Source organism: Diceros bicornis, chromosome 7 (genome assembly GCF_020826845.1).
Source record: "Diceros bicornis minor isolate mBicDic1 chromosome 7, mDicBic1.mat.cur, whole genome shotgun sequence".
In the NCBI taxonomy this organism is placed as follows: domain Eukaryota; kingdom Metazoa; phylum Chordata; class Mammalia; order Perissodactyla; family Rhinocerotidae; genus Diceros; species Diceros bicornis.
Window position 1 is genome coordinate 10,107,103 of NC_080746.1, and position 23,461 is coordinate 10,130,563.

General features: G+C 38.9%; 2 protein-coding genes across 2 annotated transcripts; one reads left to right on the forward strand and one right to left on the reverse strand.

Moving 5' to 3' along the window:
- Positions 1-2,505: 2,505 nt before the first annotated feature.
- Positions 2,506-3,243, forward strand: PATE2 (prostate and testis expressed 2). The gene is made up of 2 exons (XM_058544715.1): positions 2,506-2,749; positions 3,107-3,243. Exons 1-2 carry the CDS (start codon positions 2,506-2,508, stop codon positions 3,241-3,243), a joined length of 381 nt encoding a protein of 126 aa, XP_058400698.1.
- Positions 3,244-19,226: 15,983 nt separating this feature from the next.
- Positions 19,227-23,023, reverse strand: PATE1 (prostate and testis expressed 1). The gene is made up of 3 exons (XM_058544716.1): positions 22,698-23,023; positions 21,232-21,393; positions 19,227-20,476 (listed from the first exon to the last, which is right to left on the reverse strand). Exons 1-3 carry the CDS (start codon positions 22,747-22,749, stop codon positions 20,343-20,345), a joined length of 348 nt encoding a protein of 115 aa, XP_058400699.1. The 5' UTR covers positions 22,750-23,023; the 3' UTR covers positions 19,227-20,342.
- Positions 23,024-23,461: the final 438 nt, after the last annotated feature.

Sequence of the window (23,461 nt, forward strand, 5' to 3'; positions counted from 1 at the left end):
TACTTGTGAGCCATCTAAAGTGGAGTGAATGTTTGTAGATTGAGTGTGGAACTTAAAATAGAGGTTGCAGATAGAGATACAAAATTGAGTGTCATCAGCATATGGATCATACGTTGAGCTCTGAGAATAGGACCCAATTCTCACCCAATCTCAGTGAATCAGAACTCAACTAGTTCCTAGCTGCTCTCTCACCCAAAGCAAATTAGACAGTTTGCTCTGAATCTGACCTTCTGTCTTCAAAGTCCATTCTAGAAGAGACTGTTATTAATCTTCCCATCTTTTCCAACACCCAAAGCCAAATACGAGGCTTGGTGAAAGTTAACCCTTGACAGGATTCTCCTGATACCATCCACACAGCCAGGCTCTTGTCCCTTGAATGCCAAAACCACAGCTACAGCCACTACCCTATTGCCTCTCCTAGCCAGGTGCCCTTTCCTGTATGTGGCTCCTCCTGACTGAAGTTTCTGATGTCTACCCTGGCAAAAGGGTCCAGGCTGCTCCTGAAATTGTAAACACTACACAAGTAGTTAGTGCTTGATTCTTTCCAAGGTCTTAACAGATATGAGCTTCCTCCTTTCACAAACTTTAATATAATCCTAGTACCAATCCTATAAGATATGAAAATTACTCTCAGTGTCACCCAAAGTCACATAATTGGCAAGAAGCAGAGCAAGGATTTGAACCCATATATGTAGAAAACTTAAGTTTGGGATAAAGGCAGGTGTCCCTTCTAGAACTCAGTTTTGGTGAAGAGGAGTGGGTACAGTTAATATCTTTCCCAACCCTGGGAAAAATGATTCTTTTCATTGACGTCTTGCAATTACACAATAGTGAGCAAGAAATTCCATCCTACATGCTTGGGAAAAAGTAATCTCAACAGCAAGACCAGTGCATTGTCTCCTTGAGCCCCTCTCTTTACCCATTTGCCATCACCTCCAACGAGATGCATCTCTCTGTGCTTGAGTTTCTTGCCCACCCATGTCTCTAACCACATGACCTGCTCTCATCACAGCGTGTCAGGTTGTTTGACATCTCTGTACTTTGACCTTTGCTCTTCCTTTGGGTGCCTGTCCCTACTCACTTCTTCTAGCTAACACATTGCCAGCCTTCAAAGTCCTGCTCAACCACCCTTTCTTCAAGGAAGCCTTCCTGGTCAGGCAGTCAAATTTGAATATCTCTCATCTAGGCCCCCAAAGCCAACTGTGCTTGATGTCCTTCTGGTCTTCCTAACTCAACTCTAACCTCTGTGAGGCCACTGATTAGTGTTCTGGTTTGCTTGGCATCTTCTCTTCCTCTGATATTGGCATTTGGTATGTGTTTAGTAATTATTTAATTAAAAAATCAATCAGTTAAAAACACCTGAAGGCAAACTAGATAAATTTCACCTCTGCTCACTTTTTCCTGAAACTTCCCTTTCCCACACCACATAAGGGGCACTCCAATGCTTACCCACATACAGACTATACCTGGAATCCTGTACTTAGTTCCTGGTTCCTCAATCTAAATGAGACAGAGACACATCTGAGATTGTTCTGAAGAAACTGACTAGGCTAATAATGAGATATTAAAGGAACTAAGGTGTCCAAATCCCATCTTAAAATATCTGAAAGTTTAAAATGTGGGAGATAAATTTGACTTTTCTTGCAGAGCACAAAGCTTAGCTGTAGAACAATGAATAGAGAATATGTGTGTGTGTGTGTGTATACATATATATAGAGAGAGATAGAAAGACTTTGGCTCATTATTGAGGAGGATTTTAAAATAGATGCCTTAGAGGTAGTGAGACTCCAGTTGGTCACTTATTTCTGGGAACATCGAGGTACTGTGTGTCCCTGAAACTTTATGATTAGACGATTTAGATGAATAGCCCAAAGACAGATCACCAGAGGAGATCAACCAGCACCTTCCGCAGGAAACTGCATATGACAAAATCCCAGGATGTTTGCTCCGTTTCTGTTGGGCATAGTCTTTCTGGTCTGCGTGACTAAAGGTAAGTCCTGGAGACAGAGAGGATGCTGGTTGTTGGTTAAGAGATGGGCGGATGCTGGGGGAAGAGAAATTTCCAAGACTGGCTCTTGGGGCTTTGGCAGATGCGTGTGAGATTATGACAAGGAAGATTTTTCTTCTTTTCACAGGTGAATTTCAGGAACATCTGACAGGTATGACTATGGCTAGTCTAAAGTCCTTGGTAAAAAGGTCATTTGTGACGTGTTTAGGAGTAAACCTCCCCTCCATCTTCAAAGAGGGCTGTAATCCATTCTTGCTATAAAACCCTAGGAGTTTTATCTTTTCCCAGACCAATTTAGTGCAATTTTGGAGTAAGAATGCTAAAATTCCCTTCTTTGCTCTTTTTTTTCTCATTCCCAGACAAAATCATCAGGCTAGATAAGGGGTTCATTACTTGGGGTCCATAGATAAATTTACAGGAACTCTGACCTTTTGTCATATATGACATTTGATTTAAGTCTGTACAAGTTGTCTTTCACAAGATTATCAAAGGAGTCAATGGCCAGAGAAAGGTTAGGAGCCACTAGGCGACAGTATCCTGTGGAGAAGCCCTCAGGCCTGGAGAACCTTCTCCAGACTGCATCCTTTAAGGACCTCTTTCTGTGTCTGGCAGAGCCTTCAACATTATGTTATAAATGTAAACAATATCATCTCGGGTTTTGCTATGACGGCATGAGGTCCTGCAACCTGAAGCACCAGCAGTCCTGTGCTATTGAGAACATTTACATACTTACAAGAAAAGGTAGTGTGGGGTATGGAGGGACTGAGAAATAGCCACTGCCCCTTCAGTTAGAGACAGGGGTGTTCTTTTCCCCTCAGAGTGTGTGGTGAGTGGGATGAGTAAGGATGGGGTGGTCCTGTAGAGGGGATGGCAAAGATGATGTTTTTCTTAAGACAATATTGAGTGAAGGAGAGGTAGATGGCACTTATCAGTTAGGGAATAAAATCAATTCTCTGGGTCAGTAATTAGTAGACTCAGCCTTGTAGCTCATTTGGGCCTAGAGAAAGGTTAGTGAGGCTCTGAAGAGAGGTTATTTCTAGGTAGACGGTAGGAGCAAGCAGAGTCATTACAGTTGTATTCTCTCTTTCACCTCCTCAGGGCGGAGTATGTATTTTTATTCAAAACTTTCATGTATGACCAACTGTGAGGACATCAACTTCTTGGGTTTTGAAAGGAGGACAGAGCTCATCTGTTGCAAACATAGTAACTACTGCAATCTCCCTGAGGGAGTCTAGTTCTGCATCTCCCCTGGATTTTGTGTCTTTCTTCAACTCACCATCCCTTTTGTCCCTTCCCCAAAACATGTATTTTGCTCTTCTCTTCTAACCAACGGTCAAGAATGAGAAAGCCAGCTGGTAGTGAAAAGAGTGGCAGTCATAAGAAGAAACAATGGAGGGTAGCTGAGTCTCATTAATGACAAAGCATGAGATTGAATTTTTGCAAATCCCTGTGACAACACGGATGGACCTTGAGGGCATTATGCTAAGTTAAATAAGTCAGACAGAGAAAAACAAATACCATATGATCTCACTTATATGTGGAAAATAGCAACAACAAAAAAACAAGCTCATAGACACAGAGAACAGATTGGTGATTGTCAGAGGTGGGGAGTGGGGGTGGGCAAAATGGGTGAATGGAGTCAAAAGGTAAAAACTTCCATTCAAAAAATAAATAAATCCTGGGGATTACAGCATTGTGACTATGGTTAATAATATTGTATTGTATATTTGAAAGTTGCTAAGAGAGTAAATCTTAAAAATTCTCATCATAAGAAAAAAAAATTTGTAATTATGTATGGTGACGGATGTTTACTAGACGACTTGTGGTGATCATTTTGCAATATATACTAATATCGAATCATGATATTGTATACCCGAAACTAATGTAATGTTGTATGTCAATTATACCTCAATAAAAAAATATCAACAGAAAAAATTTAATTTTGGAGAAAGAATGGGACAAGGCAAAACAAAAATACATGTGAGGAAACAAGCTTCACAGCAGTGTTGGTAATAAAAGTTAAAAGTAGAAACAGTCAGAATTGCCTATATCAAATATGATACATCTATATAATGAAATACCGTGCATCCATTGAAGTGATATAATGTCAATGCAAATTTATTGATTTTAAACATGTTAAAATATGTTCAATGGAAAAAAAGGTTTTAAAATAGTGTGTATGGTTTGATCCCATTTTTATTTAAAATCTATCTCTATTTACCTACCTACCTACTTCTCTCTCTTTTTCAACCAATCAACGTTTTTATTCACCAAATTATAATAGTGGAAAACTATAGGTTTTTAGTGTATTGCCTAGTTTTAAAAATTGGGTGATGCTCTTTTCTGGCATATGTTTATTTTCTTTCCCTGTAGAAATAAAGCTGTGGAGCAAGTTTCAGAGAGTCAATATAAAAATACCTTGCAATAATCCAGATGTTGGAATTAAGAGACAAGAGATTTAAAACAGCTATTATAAATTTTCTTAAGGACTTAAAGGAAAAGATAGACATGAGTGTACAGATAGGAAATATCAACAGACAGATGAAAAGTATAATACACAACCATTTGACCAAAGGTTTCCTGTAACAGTAATGTTATAGGTAACTTACATTTTTGTTCTTCCTTTTGATTTTTTTTTTTTTTAGGTGAGGAAGATTAACCCTGAGCTACCATCCATGCCCACCTTCTTCTACTTTATATGTGGGATGCCTGCCATATCATGGCTTGATAAGCAGTATGTAGGTCCGCGCCCGGGATCCAAACCTGCGAAACCTGGACCACCAAAGTGGAGAGTGGGAACCCAACCACTAAGCCACTGGGCTGTCCCCTTGATTTTTATTTTTAAAAATTAACTTAAAAATTTTTAATAGCTCAAAAACTAAATAAAGGAATCTATCTTTAAATAGATAATTTAAATAGCATAATACTATATTACTCAATATCAGACATATCAAAGTAAAGATATGCTTAGCTTTCTTTTCAGTTATGATATTGCTGGCAATTTGCTAGGCTAGGTAAAAAGCAGATAATAAAATCAACACTGATATCTCATGCAATAGCAAAGATAGTGATGGAAAAACAATCACTGATACAAACCCTTGAACCACCAAAATTTTCCTTCAATTCCATTTATGATTCTATATGTATGTATAAAACCAACTCACAACAACTTCAGTATCATTTTCATTGCTCTTTGAGCCAGATAATAATTGAAAATATTCTGAGCACTTTCTATGTGCCAAGCAATGTACGCGCATCTCATCTAACACTTTCAAAACACTTAGATAGGTACTATTATCATCTCTGTTACCAAGATGCAGAAACTGAGTCTTATAGAGAATGAAGTTTTCTAAGATCAAAAAGCAATTTGCAATGGCACTGCCAGGATCCATTCAGTATCTGTCTGACACTAGAGTCTGTGTTGTTAACAATTACACTATACTGCCCAGTAGCGCAGAAACTTAGACATTCTTTCTTGAACTGATTTTTTGGGAAGTATGATATGGTTCATACAAGAGGGAACTAATTTGCTTTTCCATCCAAGTAATATGTGACATGTTCTTGACACACGGTTGTGGTTAAGGTAACATCTGGTATTGATCAGGAGCAATCATAATAAACATATCAATAGCTGGATTGTGTAGTTTCATTTGACAAATAAATATTTTGAAAACTGGGAATTTAATAGTGAGTTATAACTTATGAGAATATAGCATTGCACAAAATACTCTTCCACTGGACCCCAAACCTACAAGTTGTACATGAATTGTTTTCCTTTTGAAATTTTGGAGCAACAAATGACAAATTAACACATATCTTGTTCAATGAATGCTGTTGAATTTTATGGCAGACTATCCTTGCCAAACTCTAGTCTGTGGTTTGGACATTAAACAAGGTAGAGAGAGACAAATATCATATTTGATTATTTGTAAATAAATGATTTTAAAAACAATAATTTCATTGTTATAGATTTTATGTCAGTCTCATCTCCATATATTAAATAATAAAGATTCTTCTAACCAGTCCCTAGATATGTTAGTCAATTATAGAATTGGAATTTAGTGAGAGCTTAGGAAGAAATTACTAGGAAAACAGATGTATTCTAGATATTAACAGGCATTCTTTCAAAAAATACTTTTTGATCACCTGAATAAAACTAGGCACTAAAACTCACTGGAACTCAGAGTTATATGGTAAGTGAAAGATAATCTGGTTTAATTTCCTGCCTATGCAGCCTATTTTATTTTTTAACAGACCTATTATTAAAAACTTCACCTTTATATTGAATATCTCATCTTCTCATCAATAAGGCTATAAAGTTAACTGAATCGGCAAACAAAATGTTGTTCTTTCTTCCTTCTTTCAAAAGCCTGTCTTGAGAAGCACTTCCAGAATGGCAGAGTAAAGATGGCCCAAGACTGATGCTCCGTAAAGGCAATGAGAACACTGGCAAAAATGATAAAAATCAACTTTTTTCAAACTCTGGATATTAACCATAGGTTTGCCACACTCTGAGGACTGTTTATGTTAGAAAAGAGGAATTTTGGTAAGAATAGTGGGCTTTGTGGCATTTTAACTTGCCCTATTCCTATCTCCCTTTCCCCACCTATGTGGTAGGTTTGAAAGACTGCAGCCTTGCAACCACAGTAGGTGTGAAAATCATCAGCCTAGCAAACAGTGGCAGGAGAAGAATGGTCTTGGAACTATCCAAAAAATTTCATTCCCAAAGAATTGTCAGTAATCAACATATATGGATGCTCTCTGAAAAAGCCACATTCACAGAACTTGTCTTTATTGACTTGATTCAGAGCTTGCATGGTAGAAAATTTCCTACCCTCAGGGCATTTGTTGAAAAGAATAAGTGGCAATTGTTTACATTGCAAATACCTGAGGCAGTGATATAAGTTTGGGAAAACAAGTGGAGGGCCAAAATTCTTAAAAGAGAATCTTAGGGAATGAGTTGTCCATTGGGGTTTTTGAAAAGCTCTAATATATTTCTGGGATTATAGAAAGATGCACACGTGCAGAGCTGTGCGAATACCCAAGAAAGGCCTGAGAAAACCTTAACCTCTCACCTCTGGCTAGCCTTAAGGCTCTGTGCAAGCAGGAAGCAAAGGCTAAGGCAGAATGGCATGTCTACCTGAGCATTAAAGGCATGTCTCAAAATACACAGACAGCCCCTTGGTAAAGGGTAGGAGACTTATTGGTTGATGGCATTTAAGGAATTTTCTGTTGAATTATTTCTGACCACAAAAGTAAGTGAGCAGTAATATCAGTGACCACACATGACAAAGAATACAGACTTTACAGAATTAGTCCAAGAAAGTCACTATATAATCTAATAGAAACAACAACAACAACAACAAATAAACCACCACGACAAACACTAGGGGAATTTATTTCCAGAGTTGCACTTTATATTACTTAAAATGTGAAGTTTTTAACAAAAAATTATGAGATGCAAAGAAATAGGAAAGTATGACCTATATACAGGATAAAAGCATATGTTGGACTGACTAGACAAATATTTTAAATTGGCTATTACAAATATCTTCAAAGAATTGAAGGAAACCATGTCTAAAGAATTAAAGTACAAGCACAATATCTCACAAAATAGAGCGTATAAATAAAGAGATAGAATTATAAAAATAATCAAATAGAAATTCTAGAATGAAAAACTACAATAACAATATTTGTTGAACCCACTTGTGGAGTTGAACAGCAGATTTGAGCTGACAGAAGAACTTTAAAGTAGGTCAGTTGAGATCATACAGTCTGAGGAATAGAAAAAAAGAGTGAAGAAAAATCAATAAAGCCTCAGAGACCTGTGGGATACCACAAGCATACCAATATATGCAAAATGAGAGTCTCAAAAGAAGAGTGAAAAAAAGGGGCAGAAAAAATATTTGAAGAAATAATAGCCCTAAGCTACCCAAATTTGATGAAAAATTTTAATCTACACAAGCAAGAAGATAAATGTATCATTTTCCAACATTATCTTGTAACTTGTGAAGATGGAATGATCCAGGTATTCTATGGCCCCCTGAGAAAAACATTTTGCTACAAATGACGAAAATGATACAAAGATAAAAAGAGGTGAATGACGGAAGCAGTAATACAGAAAAGTGGGAGCTATTTGGGGAAGAATAGTGGAGAAACTATATAATGGACACAGATAAAATAATTAATATTTTAAATCATCTCTCCCAGTAATCTTTGCCCTTCCCCTACCAATGGCAACATCATCTTACCTTTCCTCAAAACCTAGACCCCACTCTCTTCTCTGTTCTAGCAGATCTACCTGCGGAAGCTCTGTCTTTTCTGTGTCAGTGCTTCCAGTAACAGGAAAGTGTAAAGCCATAGGCCACAACAACCCCATCTCCGCTTTCTGGTTGGATTCACCTGTCTTTGCTACCCAATACCTACTGGCAATCTTTACTTGCCCTTGAGTTCTGATGCTAAACCTGGGCGAATGTCAGAGAAAAGTTTCTGTAAAGTTTCTGGAAAGGGAGTGAAGAATTTTTCTGGTAGAGCTTCTGAGGGAAGATCAAGAGAAAGCAGACCGGACAGAATTAGGGACAAGAAATCACAGGAGATTTTAGGAGAAATATTTGGGAGGAGAGTGGAGGAGGTATTTGGTGGACAGTAGGAAGGGCTTGTATTAAGTAGGGGCTGGAGAAAGTTAATGTGAAATTAGAAAAGTCTAACTTCTGTGAAAGGAACACTCAGTGTACCAGACCTGAGAGTCTTTGTGCCTGCCGCCATTTTTGGGAGACTGTATGAACCTCGGCTACTCCTGACCATATAACCCTAGGTCACTATGTTTCTAAGAATCTTACCTTGTTCTCATGGCCAAAGCCAAGTAAATCAGGATGGACACTTGGCTGAGTGTTGGCCAATTAATCTGTCTCCTGGCATGTGAGACATACTCTATGACGTGGTCCTTAAAAATATTTCAATATTACTTTGCATTCAATGCACTCATTGATAGAAAGCTGGGTGTTTTTCCTTTATTGGCACAGTCCACAACAAATAATGTCAAGGAGAGATAAGAGCTTCAGATCTTCACTGTAGTTTTTCTAACAAAAATAATAAGCTGTGAAATGACAAAAATTAATCCCTAAATTATTCATTCATTTTAGGTTAAAAATTTTTTTTTACCATGTTAACCTTCCTATGTGTTAGAATCTAGAGATTCTATTATATTTGTTTTTTAGCTATATAATTATATACACATATGTAACATTATCTCAGGCTTAGTAGCATCCCTCCTAATATCCAGGCTTATGATTGCTTATTACTTTCTACTGTGTCATATTTGCATAAATAGAATAAAATATTTTAATATACAAGTTAATTTTAAAGTGTTTGCAATGTGTGTATGGTGGGATATCCACCAAATTGTATCATGTTGGGATGAATATTATACTTTAGCATCTTGAGAAGTAGAAAATACAGTAGATTCTTCCATTCAGGGTTGGTTAATTAGTTTATATGAATAGAATGGAGATGCTGGCAGGGTCCAATAAAGAAATGATTCATGGGGGAATTACTATGCTCTGTGGTTAGTGCCTAGAATGGTCCAAAGCAAGTCCAAATTAGAAACTAAGAGGAAGCTTCAAATTAGAGAAGAGATGCAAGGTAGATGGTGAAGAAGGTTGCTGGTAGCAGGAAGAGTAGCAGCTAGACACTGAGTGATACAGACAGATGGAGACTGACTGTCACACACTCGTAGCTGAGCTTGAAGTTAGATTCACGGACCACTATGGCAAAGCCCCCAGAGTTTGATCGTATCCAGACTGGACCTCCAGACCCAATCTTCCTGAGCCTGTCCTATTATGTTTTCTGTCTTGGATTTCCATGAGATTCTGACTCCCGTATTGCCCCATGTTACAATACCCCATCACCACTAATTTTCTTGGTCCAATTGAAGTACATCTCTGTTCTTTACATTTTATGAGAAAACCAAATGGGAAGGAGAGGAAACACTGAGGGAGGCCAGACCTTGAACAAGTGCACTAGTTCTAGATTCAGGTCCAGAATACTCTTCCAGGCCAAGGAGGCCTTGCTTGGTGGTGGACCTAGACTGGCAAAATTGATCAAAGGAAGACAAACCAATTGTATGAAACTATAAACCTGGACTATTATTAATATTAGGAAAAAAGGATATCTTTTGTATAAATGTGTGTAAAATCCTAGAAATCCAGTATAAATATGTTCGTTAGTGACAAATTGTCAGAAAACTACATCACAAAACTGTTGTTCTGTTTGCAAATTTTGTGCAAGTCAGGGTTGGATTGGAATATCAGGCGGCTGGCTCCACAGTCTCAGGGGACTCTGTCTAGAGACATTATATGGTCTGGGGCTTACTATTTGACCTCATGTTTTTTATGGACTGGGCTCTGAAACAACTGCTGTATGTTTGAAAATGTGCCTTGTGAGTACTCAACGCGTATGTGCGGATTGCCTGATTTATGCTGCCATGGTGCCGTTAATGGTGATGAAGGAAAACTGGAAAAACAAAGATTATTTGTACTCTTTTAGCCATTTGGGTGTACATTTAGCTGTAGTTCTATTGCAGATTCCCTGGGGCAGGGAAACCTGCCCCCTCACCCTCAGGCAGAGGAAACAGCCCCCAGCAAGGACACCATGAACGCACTGGGAAGAGGCTGTGCGTCAGGAGGCTGCAGGTGCCTGCCTTAGGGCTCTTGGGTTGATTTTAAAGCTTTGCTTAGGACTTTTGAGGTAGGACTGTGGTCTTTCAGTTGGGACAAATTGGAGGCAACTGCGTAGTTTATGAACCTCCACAAATCCTCTTATAAAAAATGCAGAACAGGGGCCGGCCCGGTGGCGCAAGCGGTTAAGTGCGCGCGCTCCGCTGCGGCGGCCTGGGGTTCGCTGGTTCGGATCCCGGGCGCGCACCGACGCACTGCTTGGCAGGCCATGCTGTGGCGGCGTCCCATATAAGTGGAGGAAGATGGGCACAGATGTTAGCCCAGGGCCGTCTTCCTCAGAAAAAAAAAGAGGAGGATTGGCAGATGTTAGCACAGGGCTGATCTCCTCACAAAAAAAAAAAAAAAAAAAAAAAAATGCAGAACAACTAGGATAGCAAAAGGAAAGTGCCATACAAAACATTGGATCTACTAGGGTGGCCTAAGCCCTTGAGGATGTCAGAAATATAGAAATGTGCCACTAAAATTACTTCCAGAAAAATAGAGCTCCATCCTGACAAGAAAGGAACCGTCAGTAAAAATGAAATTGAGCAGGGTATAAAGACTAAGTTTACAGGAGAAAGTTCAAATCTTGGTAGGGGAGGGGACAAGAGGTAGCAAATCTTGGAAATTACTATGGAGGTTGCTATATAGAGATGAAAAAATTTTTAGCTACTTCCATTTCGGCACCTTCAAGAGATGAAGCTAGGAAAGCTCCCCTGGTCCACCGCCATCCTCAACACAGGCAGCTCCTTAAGTACTAGAAAAACACGTTCAATTTAAGCACATATGACATAAAAAGACTGCAAATGAACCACATAATAATGTTGTAAGAAAAGTGAACTGAATACCACACTGATAGAAAATGAAAGAATACCAGAAAAATATGGCTTCAAAATAGATAGAAACTCAATGTGACATTTCAAAGTGAACTAAAAGAAATGAGAGAAATGATAGAAACTATGAAAAAGCAGCATAGATGAAATTAAAAACCATTTAGGATCCAGTCCCATGGCTTAGAAGTTAAGTGCGCATGCTCTGCTACTGGCAGCCGGGGTTCGGATCCCGGGTGTGCACCAACGCATGGCTTGTCCAGCCATGCTGAAGCGGCGTCCCACATACAGCAACTAAGAAGGATGTGCAACTATGACATACAACTACCTACTGGGGCTTTGGGGAGAAAAAAAAGGGAAAAAAAAGGAGGAAGATTGGCAATAGATGTTAGCTCAGGGCCGGTCTTCTGCAGCAAAAAGAGGAGGATTGGCATGGATGTTAGCTCAGGGCTGATGTTCCTTAAAAAAAAAAAAAAAAACCATTTAGCTTGGTTTTTCCTTCCTTCTCTAAGAATTTAGTCTAAATGCCATTTTTGCTGTAGGGTATTAGAAGCCCAAGTGGGGTCAGGACAACATCCATGCACCTTGGTGCAGACTGTCAGAGTCTGACTATGGTGAGGAGGGTGTCCATGCAGAGTGAGGTAGTGCTGGAAGTGGATGAGCATGGGTACTTGATGACTGAGTGGACTGAAGAGGGTGTCACATGGTGCAGTATCATTATTGGTTGTTAGAGTCCAAGCAGTGTGAAGAGGGCAACTTATGTGGAGGACAGGAGTGGCAGCTTGGGGAGGAGTATCGGAATTCAAGTGGGGTGAGTGGTGACCCAGAAAAGGATTTGGAGACTGAGAGTTGTGAGAAGGGTGTCTGCACATGGGAATAGCAATGGCAGTAGCCTGAAGTGGGATGTTGGAGCCCAAGTGGGGTAAGGTGGTGGCAATGGGAGTTTGGTTATGTACAGAGGGGATTGAAAAATTATGTATATAGGATAATAGGAGCCTTGTTTCTCACTATTGTAGAAGGGATTTAAGAACATGAAAAGAGGAAAAACTAGAATGAATTCTAGATGCAAGTGTGTGTGTGTGTGTGTGTATACACACATATATTCTCTAGCTCTCACCATGGAGAGGACCTAGAAGCAGTGACATCCCAATAGCAATGTGCATAGCTGGTACTCAGATATTGGTTTCTAAATATCCTTTCCCACTAAGAAGATGTAGGGCTTCTTGGAAGGAAAATACAAAATAAGCTGCGAACATTTGGTTGTTGCAGAAATAAGGAAATATTCAAAGAATGATGGAGAATGTTGAAAGGACACAGAATGAAGTCTGAAGGGACTCTCACTGGTCAAATCTGAACATGAAAATATATGTGATAGTAACAAATTATAATCCATTGAACAAATAGGAACCATGAGTTTGTATTTATATAAGCAAATAAATAAATGGGAAGAAGAGAAAGATTTTCCTTACAGTAGAATGCCAACTGATAAACACAGAAGAAATGTTGAGATTGGAAAATCACCAGCTGGCAACAATCATGGTAAGAATTAATTCAATTGAGAAAAACTAATGGATGCTACAACTAGTTGGTAAAAGTGGAAAAATAATTGGATATTCACATAGTCTCAAAGAACTTCCCCTCCAATAGTTATTAGTTACGAAGGAAAAATGAGTAAATTTATAGAAGTGAAATCATTTTAATTATCATCAGTTAACATCACTAGTAATGAAATCAAACAAAGTCATATACCACTTGATAGGATGCATTGAAAAGAACACAGCATCACTTCTGTGATAGCCTTGCCAAAGATCCATGACCTGAATCTAACCACGAGTAAACGTTGGGCACACCTAATTTGAGGGACATTCTACAAAACACTAACATATAATTGTTAAAAGTGTCAAGGCCATGAAAATAAAGAAAATACTTTGGAACTATTCCAGAGTAGAGGAGACTAAAGAGACATGGTAACTAAATGCAATGTTTATGATCCTGGACAGAATTCTTTTGCTATAAAGGACAATATTGGGAAATTGATGAAATTTGGATGGGGGGGGCTGTGATTTTATGATAGTCATGTATCAATGCTAATTTCCTGATTGTGATGGTTGTATTGTGGTTATGTGGGAAAATATCCTTTTTTAAGGAAATGCACTAAAGAATTCAGGGATTGGCAACTAGACTTGGGGTGGTGAATACAATGTAGTCTATACAGAAGTTGAAATATAATGATGTACATGTGAAATTTATGTAATGATATAAAACAATGTTACCTCAATAAAAAATTAATTAAATAAAAAAAGAATTCAGCAATAATAAGGCATCATGTCATCAAACTACACTCGAATAGTTCACAAAAAATATTTCTGGGAGTATTAAAAAAACAGTAGGGCTTAAACTGAGATCTGTTTAAATTATATGATTTAGTCTGGAGTTCAGTTGCATTACAAGAAATTTGAGAAAAGAAAAAGATGTATAGACAAACTTAGAAGTGAGACAGCTAGAAAACAAAAATTTTATGGTGAGAGATACCATACCTTTTTTTTTCAAGAAAAACCTGTAAGAAACATTTCAAAAATGAATATTGCACTTTTGGCTTCTGGTTAGATGTAGAGAGTTATTAGGAAAAATGTATCCCACTGTAATAGCTAGAAAAAATGGACAAAGTAATAAAAAGTCGAACACTTTTAAGTGGTATTGGAGATTTGTGGATTCAAATTAAAAGGAAACCCAATTCCAGAAAGAAATGAGCCCTTCTGATTGAGCAGAGACCAATAGGAACTTTCTTCCCTGGAGACACCTGACAAGCTTTCTCACAGTGACTAGGGGAACAGGCTTGGCATAGACAGAGTGATTTTGTTTGAACAGGAGAAACCAGCATCATTTTTCACAGCCTTTTGGGCGGATATGATGGTTTGGAATCTGTGGATCTCAAAATGCGGTTCTAGTTCTCCCTGCTCGCTGACTATCCCCCAATGAATATACACTAAGTGCATGACAGTGGATTGGCAGCTGGTGTCTAGACTGGAAAGCATAGAGAAATATCTGTAGTTGCAAGGTTGTTATATTTTGAATTCCTGCTAGATGCTAGATGGAGGGGTTTATAACATACAGAGGACAGATCTAGCCCCCAAGGCATTTGAAGCCAGTGGTGAACTGAAACCAACTAAAGCTCCACCATAGTCTTGACCCTGCTCAAATACTGATTGAATCTTGGGGACAAGCTCCTCAACTTGGCTGCTTTACAGAGGAATGAGTGTATCTCTCTGGGAGATAACACTCTTTAGTATGCTAGGAATATAATAAAAAACATATATGACAAGTGAAGAAGCAAGAAAATGTGATCCTTAATCTAGAGAATTTAAAATTTAAATAGAAGCAGACCCATAGATGGTCCAATTGTTGGAATTATCAGATGAGGACTTTCCTTAACTCTTATAGATATATTAAATAAATGTAGTTAGCACAGAGAAATGCAGTAGAAATTTTTAATATTGATCTTATATCCTACAACCTTGCTAATCATATTTATTGGTTCTTGCAGTTTTTTAGGGTTTTTTTCCATAAAAAATAATGTAATCTGTGATTTGTTTCTTTCTTTCCAAACTGTTTGCCTTTTTTGTTTTATTTTGCCTCATTGCACTGCTTAGGATGTTTAGAGTGATTTAAATACAAGTGGGGTAAACATCTTTGCCTTTTTCCTAATCTAAGGGGAAAAGCAATCTTCCACAACTAAGTGTGATGTTTGCTATAGACTTTTTGTAGTTTTGTATTTTATAAAATTAAGAAATTTCCCTTCTATTTGCCAGTTTGCTGGGAATTTTTAGCAAGGTCCTTTTCCTGCATCTATTGAGATGATTATGGTTTTTCTTCTTTAGTCTGTTGATAGGGTGAGCTATATTGGTTGATTTTTGAGTGTTGAATCAGCCTTGCATTCCCAGGATAAATCCCACTTGTTGTGATGTATTATCCTTGTTATATAATGCTAGGCTCAATATCCCAATATTTTGTTCAGGATTTCATCTATTTTCATGAAGGGTGTTGGTCTGTAATTTTCAATTATTTTTTATGTCTCTATCTGGCTTTAAGTACAGTGTAATGGTGGCCTCAGACAGTGTATTGGGAAGTGTCCCCTGCTCTATTTTCTGGAAGAGTGGAAGTGGAATAATTTCTTCCTGAAATATTGGATAGATTTCATCAGTAAAGCCATGTGGGTATAGGCTTTCTTTGCTGGAATATTTTAAACTATGGATTCAATTTTTCTCATAGGTTTAAGACTATTCGCATTATATATTTCTTCTTGAGTGCATTTTGATTGTGTCTTTCAAGAAATCTGTCCATTTCATTTAGGCTTTCAAAATTATTGACATAAAAGTATTCATAGTATTCCTTTATTATCCTTTTAGTAGTTGTAAAGTCTATAATGATATCATCTCTCATTAGTGTTATTAATTATGTGGGTTTTCTCTCTTTTTAGAAATAGAAAAATCCATCTTAAAATTCGTATGGAATCTCAACGGATCCCAAATAGCCAAAACAATATTGAAAAAGAAGAGCAAATCTGGAGGTCACACACTTCCTGATTTCAAAACTTACTACAAAGCTACAGTAATTGAAACAGTACAGTACTGGCATAAAGACCAGTATATAGACTTATGCAATAGAGTAGGAAGCACAGATATAAACCTTTGCATATATGGTCAAATGATTTTTGAGGAAAGGGAGCCAAGACCATTTAACAGGGGAAAGAACAGTACTTTCAATAAATGGTGCTGGGAATGCTAACTAGACTTATTGTGGTGATAATTTGGCAATATATACAAATGTTGAATCATTTGTTGCATCTCTGAATCTAACAATGTTATATGTCAATTACACATCAATTAAAAAAAAAGAAAAAAATTTAAAAAAAGAGAAAAAAAAGGTGCCGGGAAAACTGGATGGCCACATACAACAGTATGAAACTGGATGCCTACGTTACACCACATACAAAAATTAACTCAATGTGGATCGAAGACCTAAATGTAAGACATAACTCTATAAAACTCTTAGAAGAAAACAGGGGAAAAGATTTATGACATTGGATTTGGCAATGATTTCTTAGCTACGACATCAAAAGTATAGGCAACAAAGGAAAAAATGGATAAATTGGATTACATCAAAATTAAAAAGTTCTGGGGGCCAGCCCAGTGGCATAGTGGTTAAGTTTGTCCACTCCACTTTGGTGGCCCGGGGCTTGTGGGTTTGTACCACGGGTGTGGACCTACACACCACTCGTCAAGCCGTGCTGTGGCAGCATCCCACATACAAAATAGAGGAAGATGGGCACAGATGTTAGCTCAGGGCTAATCTTCCTCAGCAAAAAGAGGAAGATTGGCAATGGATGTTAGCTCAGGGCCAATCTTCCTCACACACACACACACACACACACACACACACAAAATCAAAAACTTCTGTGCATCAAAAGACAGAATCAACAAAGTGAAAAGGCAACTCATGGAATTGGGAATCATATATCTGATAAGGGGTAATATTCAGAATATATCAAGAACTCCTAGAACACAGCAACAAAAAAAACCCCTACCAATTGATTTAAAAATGGACAAAAAGACTTGAATACCATTTCTCCGAAGAAGATATACAAATTGCCAATAAGCATATGGGAAGATGCTCAACATCACTAATCATTAGGGAAAGGCAAATAAAAACCACAATGAGATACCACTTCACATCCATTAGGATGGTTATTATCATAAAAACAGAAAATGACAAGTGTTGGCGAGAATGTGGAGAAGTTGGAACCCTAATGCACTCTTGGTGGGAATGTAAAACAGTGTAGCCACTGTGGAAAACAGTATGACAGTTCCTCAAAAAATTAAACGTGCAATACCATATAATCCAACAATTCTAATTCTGGGTATATACCCCAAAGAATTGAAAGCAGCGACTTGAACAGATATTTGTACACTCATGTTCATTGTTCATGCAGCATGAATTGCAATGGCCAAAAGGTGGAAGTAACCTGAGTGTTCATCAACAGATGAATGGATAAACAAAATGTGGTATGTACATACAATGGAATATTATTTGGTATTAAAAAGGAGGGAAATTCTGGCACATCCTATAATATGGATGAAATATGAGGACATAATGCTGAGTGAAATATGTAGTCACAAAAGGACAAATACTGGACGACTGCACTTATATGAGATGTCTAACGTAGCCAAACTCACGGAAACAGAAAGTGGAATGGTGATTGTCAGGAGATAAGGAGTATTGTTTGGTGGGTACAGCATTTCAGTTTTTTAAGATGAAAAGGGTTTTGGAGATGGATGGTGGTGATGGCTGTACAACAGTGTGAATGTACTTAATGCCACTGAACTGTATATTTAAAAGTGGTGAAAATGGTAAATTTTATGTTATATATATTTTACCACAATAAACAACAACAGCAACACAATGACAATAATACACAAGAAGCAGAGGGGAGTAAACGGAGTCAAATTCTTCTAAGATTCTTGTGTTACTAATAAGGTGGTAAATGTACTAACTTAAGGCAGACTGTAAAACATCAAGTGTGCAGCACTACTAAAAGAATTATTAAAGAATGTATAATTAAAAAGCTAAGAGAGAAGAGAAAATGAAATAAATACTGGGTTAATCCAAAAGAGTCTGAGAAAGAAAAAAATGAGAAAATATTCTCTAGTTACATAAAGCATACAATATTTTCTGTCATAAAGCAGGTTTTGATAAATAAGTACATTGAGAACGTTGACAAAATATCATTCTTACTCTCCTTTCCTGGGGGAGAAGTGTGTGAAAATATATATTTTTGTTATATTTTTTCCTTACCAAAAGATTCTTTTAAATACCTAGACTTCAAAGATTGTGGTAATCTTCCATGGAACTGGCTATCTTAATTAATAATTGGCTACCCTGTTTTTCCTAAGTTATACATTGTTTTAAGTTTCTTTGTGAAGGCACTTGAAGAACTTTGACATTTCTTTCTTCTTCCCTTAAGCTTTTTCTGCTCTTTCTTACTGGAAATACTTAAAGGTTTGTAGTCTTTGATAGTCTTCGACTCAATACTTATGTTTTTCCTTATTTCTCAGATTTGTCCTCTGTAAACCTTTTTATTCTATGGTCATATTTTCTAAGTCTTCTTGTTTCTTATTGTATTCTGAGAGAGTTCTTCATTCTGATCTTCCAACTGCCTAATTCTTTGTTCATCTTTTTTTTTCCATTCCAATATTTCATTTATTGTGTTTTTTATTTGATCTGTTATACTTTATACCAAATATTCCCTCTTGTTTCTTTTTTATAATTTTTGTTTCAACTTCATGTTTAATGATCTCTTTAAATATATTTTCATTCTTGTTTTAAGTTCCATGAAGACAGGGATCATGACTATTGTATCCTAGGGCCTAGCAGTGCCTGAAACATGGGATTTTTTTTTTTTTTTTAAGATTTTATTTATTCATTTTTTTTCCCCCCAAAGCCCCAGTAGATAGCCGTATGTCATAGGTTCACATCCTTCTAGTTGCTGTACGTGGGACTCGGCCTCGGGTTGGACGGAGAAGTGGTGCCCTGGGGCGCGCCCGGGATCCGAACCCGGGCCGCCAGCATCAGAGCGCGCGCACTTAACCACCAAGCCACGGAGCCGGCCCCATGGGATGTTTTAAATAAATGTTTGTTAAAGAAATAAAGGAAGGGTTTGGAGGGGAGAGAAAGAAGAAAACACAATATGGGTATAGAAGAAATGTAACTTTCTTTATGATATTTTTATAATATCAATTAATCATCCCTTCCAGGCCTCATCCTACCAGTTTATTAGCAGTCAGTCTCAATTCTCGTGAGCATGCTCATTCCAATCCCTACTTTTCCCCAGTGTGCTAGAACTATTCATAGTGAAAGTCCTGAGTGTGTGTGAGATGGAGCTGGAGGGTGGGGTGAGGCATCTGGTCATGGGGACAGCTCTCCACAGAGGCTGCTGTTGAGATGTCTAGTAGCCAAGACCCGCTTGGCTTCCTCAGGTCCCATAGATCTCAGCTTCTTCCACGCCATGATTCAGGCATGGGAATTGATTCAGGCATGGGAATATCTGTGCGGCTGCTTCTGGTCTCATCTCCTTGGAAGCATCCTACAGCTCTTCCCTATCTAGAGGTTGGTGTCTTCCTGTGACTTTGCCAGGGAAGCGGAGCGCAAGTACTATCTCTAGAATGGATGCCTCCTCCTCTTTTTCTCCAACTCCCAACCGCAAAGAGAGTCTCATTCTAGAAGGCAGAGATCTTTCTCTTTTCATAGTTCTCGTGCAAATTCCTTTCTATGTTCTGCCCTTTTGCTCACTCTGGGAACGGCATTCATAAACAAAATTCAAGAAGACTCAAGCCATCTCTTTTTACTTTGCCACATCCCACCCCATGAGGCCAGGGTCATATGCTTTAATTGGAGTGGGATATAAAGAACAATATTGAGAGAAAAAAACATTAAAAAATATGAAAATATTTTGCTGCAGAAGAAAGAGAAGAAGGAGGGAAAAGAATCTATTTTCTTCTTCCTTTTGTGAAGCAACTTAGGTATACAGTGAAAGCACTAGGTTTTGTAACAGCCTGTGAGATATATTGATCTTGCTCTCAGGGTGTTTCCCCCCCTAAGGGCCAAGACAGAGAATCTGCAGAAGGCAGAGCCATGTGTTTGCAATCTGAAATGTGCTTTTTAAAGAAATCGTTGTGAAGAGTCCGAGGCAACAATGTCACTCAGAGATCGGAGCCACAGAAGGACGAGCATTTTCTAGAGGTGTACATTGCACAAGTCATGGCTCCTACAGCACCTGAAGTTCACCAAATAGACACTCCATTTTATGTTGTCCACATTAGCACAGTTCTTTAGGCAGCCCATGAAAGTTAACCAGGGAGTACCATCATCTGCAGAAGGAGGAGAAACATCAACAAAGAGGCTTCTGCAAAGAAACTTCTTTCTAGCCCACACCAGCATATAAAAACAACCTTGTGTAATTCAAGGCTCTGTTATTCAAATGTGAAGAATTGGAAGATATTGCAAGTTGGGGGCTTCCCAAAAGAAAAGCAATGGCAGAGTAGTTTAAAAATTATTTGGGGGTGGAGAAGTAATGACAGTAGCAATTCAGTGATTGCCAAAGCTGGGCGTTTCAGTTGAGAATCTTAACAGTGGTGTAAGTAAGGATTATAAATGTCAAGGGATGGCTTAGAACAAAGAGTGAGCATTAGAGAAATCACAATGTTTAGACTTACCCATCAAGGGCCATTTAGCCAGTATTTATTGCTGACACTGGCCCCTCTATTTCCACAGTTTAAAAGCACCCACAGAAAGTCCAGGAAGAGACAAAGACAAGGAGTTGTCCTCCCCGCTCCAACAATCAGTTGTTCTCCACTGGCCATATTGTACCTCTCCTCTCACCTCAATTCAGTCTCCTCTGTTTTTTTCAGGCTTCTCAAAGTACTGGTTCCATAGCTATACACCCCATCCCTTAGTGACCACCTCCATCTATTTTTCATTATGGTGTGTGATGGGGGTAGAGATATCTCTCATCCCAGGGCTGAGACTGCCTGTAGTAGAGTAAGGTTCCCTCCTTTTTACTATGGTTGATATGTCCCTGTCTGCTTCTTCTGCCCCATCTTCCCTTCCCCAACAAACAACTCACTTTTGAAAATCCTCCCAGTTGTGCAAGACTCTTCCTTTGTTGCAGTGCATATTCCTCTGCCTCTGGAACACTTCTCTCCTGGAAACTGGAGGTGGCACATCCTGCACTGAACAACTTCTATAATTTGGGCCAGAGAGTAGGGAAATAGAAGTGAGAGCAGATCTCACACTGCCACTAAAGGACTCATCTCCCCTTTCTGGTTTGAAGACTGCTTTGAGCCCAGAGGGCTTTGCCAGAGACCAACTAACCATGGGCATCTGCCTCTATTAAAATAGGCTAAGCTAAGAGAGGGACTGGAGATTACGGTCTCAGGAGTTTTAGCATAAAAAAATGGGAGGGGAAAGAAAAATGGAGGAATAAGGAAAAGAGGAACAAAATCAAGACTGAAGTAATCAGATCAGGTCCTCTTCATACTCGCCGGTATACTGGTCTTCATTGACAAGTAGTTCGTGGGCTGTACTGGCAAAGAGAAATAAAACAAATCTGCAACTTTGTCTGTGATTTATCCCTGCATAGGACCCTCGTAATCCTTGCAATGCTTGGGGTCCATCCTGCACTCTTCACCTAGAGCCACCTTAGGCCCTTTCTGTCCCTCCAAATCTTAGTCACCTGTCTCAGGACATCTCTGCACCTCTTCCCTCCTTTCAGTTCTCTTCACCTCCATAGGGCCTCTCAGACTCCCCTACCTATCCCTATAGGGTGCAGCACAGACCAGAAGGAGAAAGATAAATGTAAGTTTTTCTTGCCTCTTTCCCTTCTTTTTAATTGACGCTATGTGGCTTTCTTACCTACGTGTTCCTGGAAGCTGACAATGGGGAAAAGCATCTGAAATTCGTGAAGTTGCTACACTTTGAATTTGGCCAGCTAGTGTCTATACAGCCAACATTCTACCTCCTCCTTTCCCTTTTTCTTGCCCTTTATTACACTAACCCTTAACCTTGTCAACTGCTGCTCATGGTGTTTTGTCAAACTTAAAATCAGCTGCCATCCCAACCCAATCCTGCTGGAAGAGATTGCTGAGTGTTGAAATTCAAGATCTATCTCTGGGTTCCTTTCAACCCCTGATGCTACCCGGCCCTGCTCATCTCCTCTCCTCTAGTATTCCCCCTCCCACATCAGTGACCCATTTCTACTCACTTGCATGTTCGCTGTCTGAAAATGATCCAGTTAGGACTGTCGGAAAAAAAGATACACTCTCTGCAGACTTCATTTTACAAAACGCTCTTCACAGCTTCTATGAAAATCCTCTAAATTCCTTTATAATCCACCTATCTACTCCTATAAGGGGAGGACTAAGGCTTTCGTGAAGATCCCAGGGACATGATGTATTGTAGGAGAGAAGCATGGCATTAAAATGGCAGCTTCTGTTACCATATGGCTCCCATAAGAGGACCGCTGTCATGAGAACCCTGACCCATTCCTGGATCCTGGACACATCTCACCAACTGTCAACCCCGTGGACTCACCTCTAAAGCAGCAGAGCAGGATGGGGAGTCCTAGCAGAAGGGACTTGTCCATTTTGGAGAGAGAAAGGGGAGGGTTGGAGCAGGAAGCTGCAAGGTGCCTATTTATACAGCTGCCAGGTTGGGCTTCCCCAGGAAGGGCTAGGGGTGGAGACACTGTGGAATTCCTTCAATGGCGTATCCTGTTCCCAGGAAAACCAGTCACTCCGTAATTTATCTTTTTGGCAAATTGGGAGGAAAAGGGTCTTGCCAGGTAAGTCCTGAATCTGATTTATTCTGGTCCTACTGCTCAGGCAGTTCTGATGCCATGTTCTATGATCTTTTCATTATACCACACTACAAGAGAATGCAAGGATAAATCAGGGCTGGGTGGGTAAGATTCAGAGTCATCTACACCAACGTGCTCATTAAAACTGAAAGAATATATGAGTGCAAATAATTGGAAAGCAGAAAGGCCAAAAGAAGTCTGAGCACAGAGCCTTAAAAAGGAATACTATAGAGAATGGGAAAAGAAGTGGAAAGGATAGACTCAGAGGCACTGACAGAGGATTCCCATGAGGAGAGTAGCTTCCCACTGTCCATCATCCTGGAATGAAGCAAACTCTGGGATAGAAGATGAGAGCTGAGGAAGAAACTGCTCCCGTTCTTGGAGTTTCCCAGTGGTTGAGACTTATTAGACTTTTGTTCAGAGAGAGAGGTTTGCAGTTACTTCTCCTGGAGGGAGGTGAGCTGTCCTTCCCCTTGGTGTCAGGCCAGGTATTAGGGGT

Coding starts and splice junctions, on each gene's coding strand:
- PATE2 (XM_058544715.1), top strand. CDS start 2,506: ATGGCCAGAGAAAGGTTAGGAGCCACTAGGCGACAGTATCCTGTGGAG. Junction 2,750..3,106: donor TTACATACTTACAAGAAAAG/GTAGTGTGGGGT, acceptor TCACCTCCTCAG/GGCGGAGTATGTATTTTTAT.
- PATE1 (XM_058544716.1), bottom strand. CDS start 22,749: ATGGACAAGTCCCTTCTGCTAGGACTCCCCATCCTGCTCTGCTGCTTT. Junction 21,394..22,697: donor CCTGCTCTGCTGCTTTAGAG/GTGAGTCCACGG, acceptor TGGCAGTGTGAG/ATCTGCTCTCACTTCTATTT. Junction 20,477..21,231: donor AACTGGGAGGATTTTCAAAA/GTGAGTTGTTTG, acceptor CTCCTTCTGCAG/ATGATGGTACTCCCTGGTTA.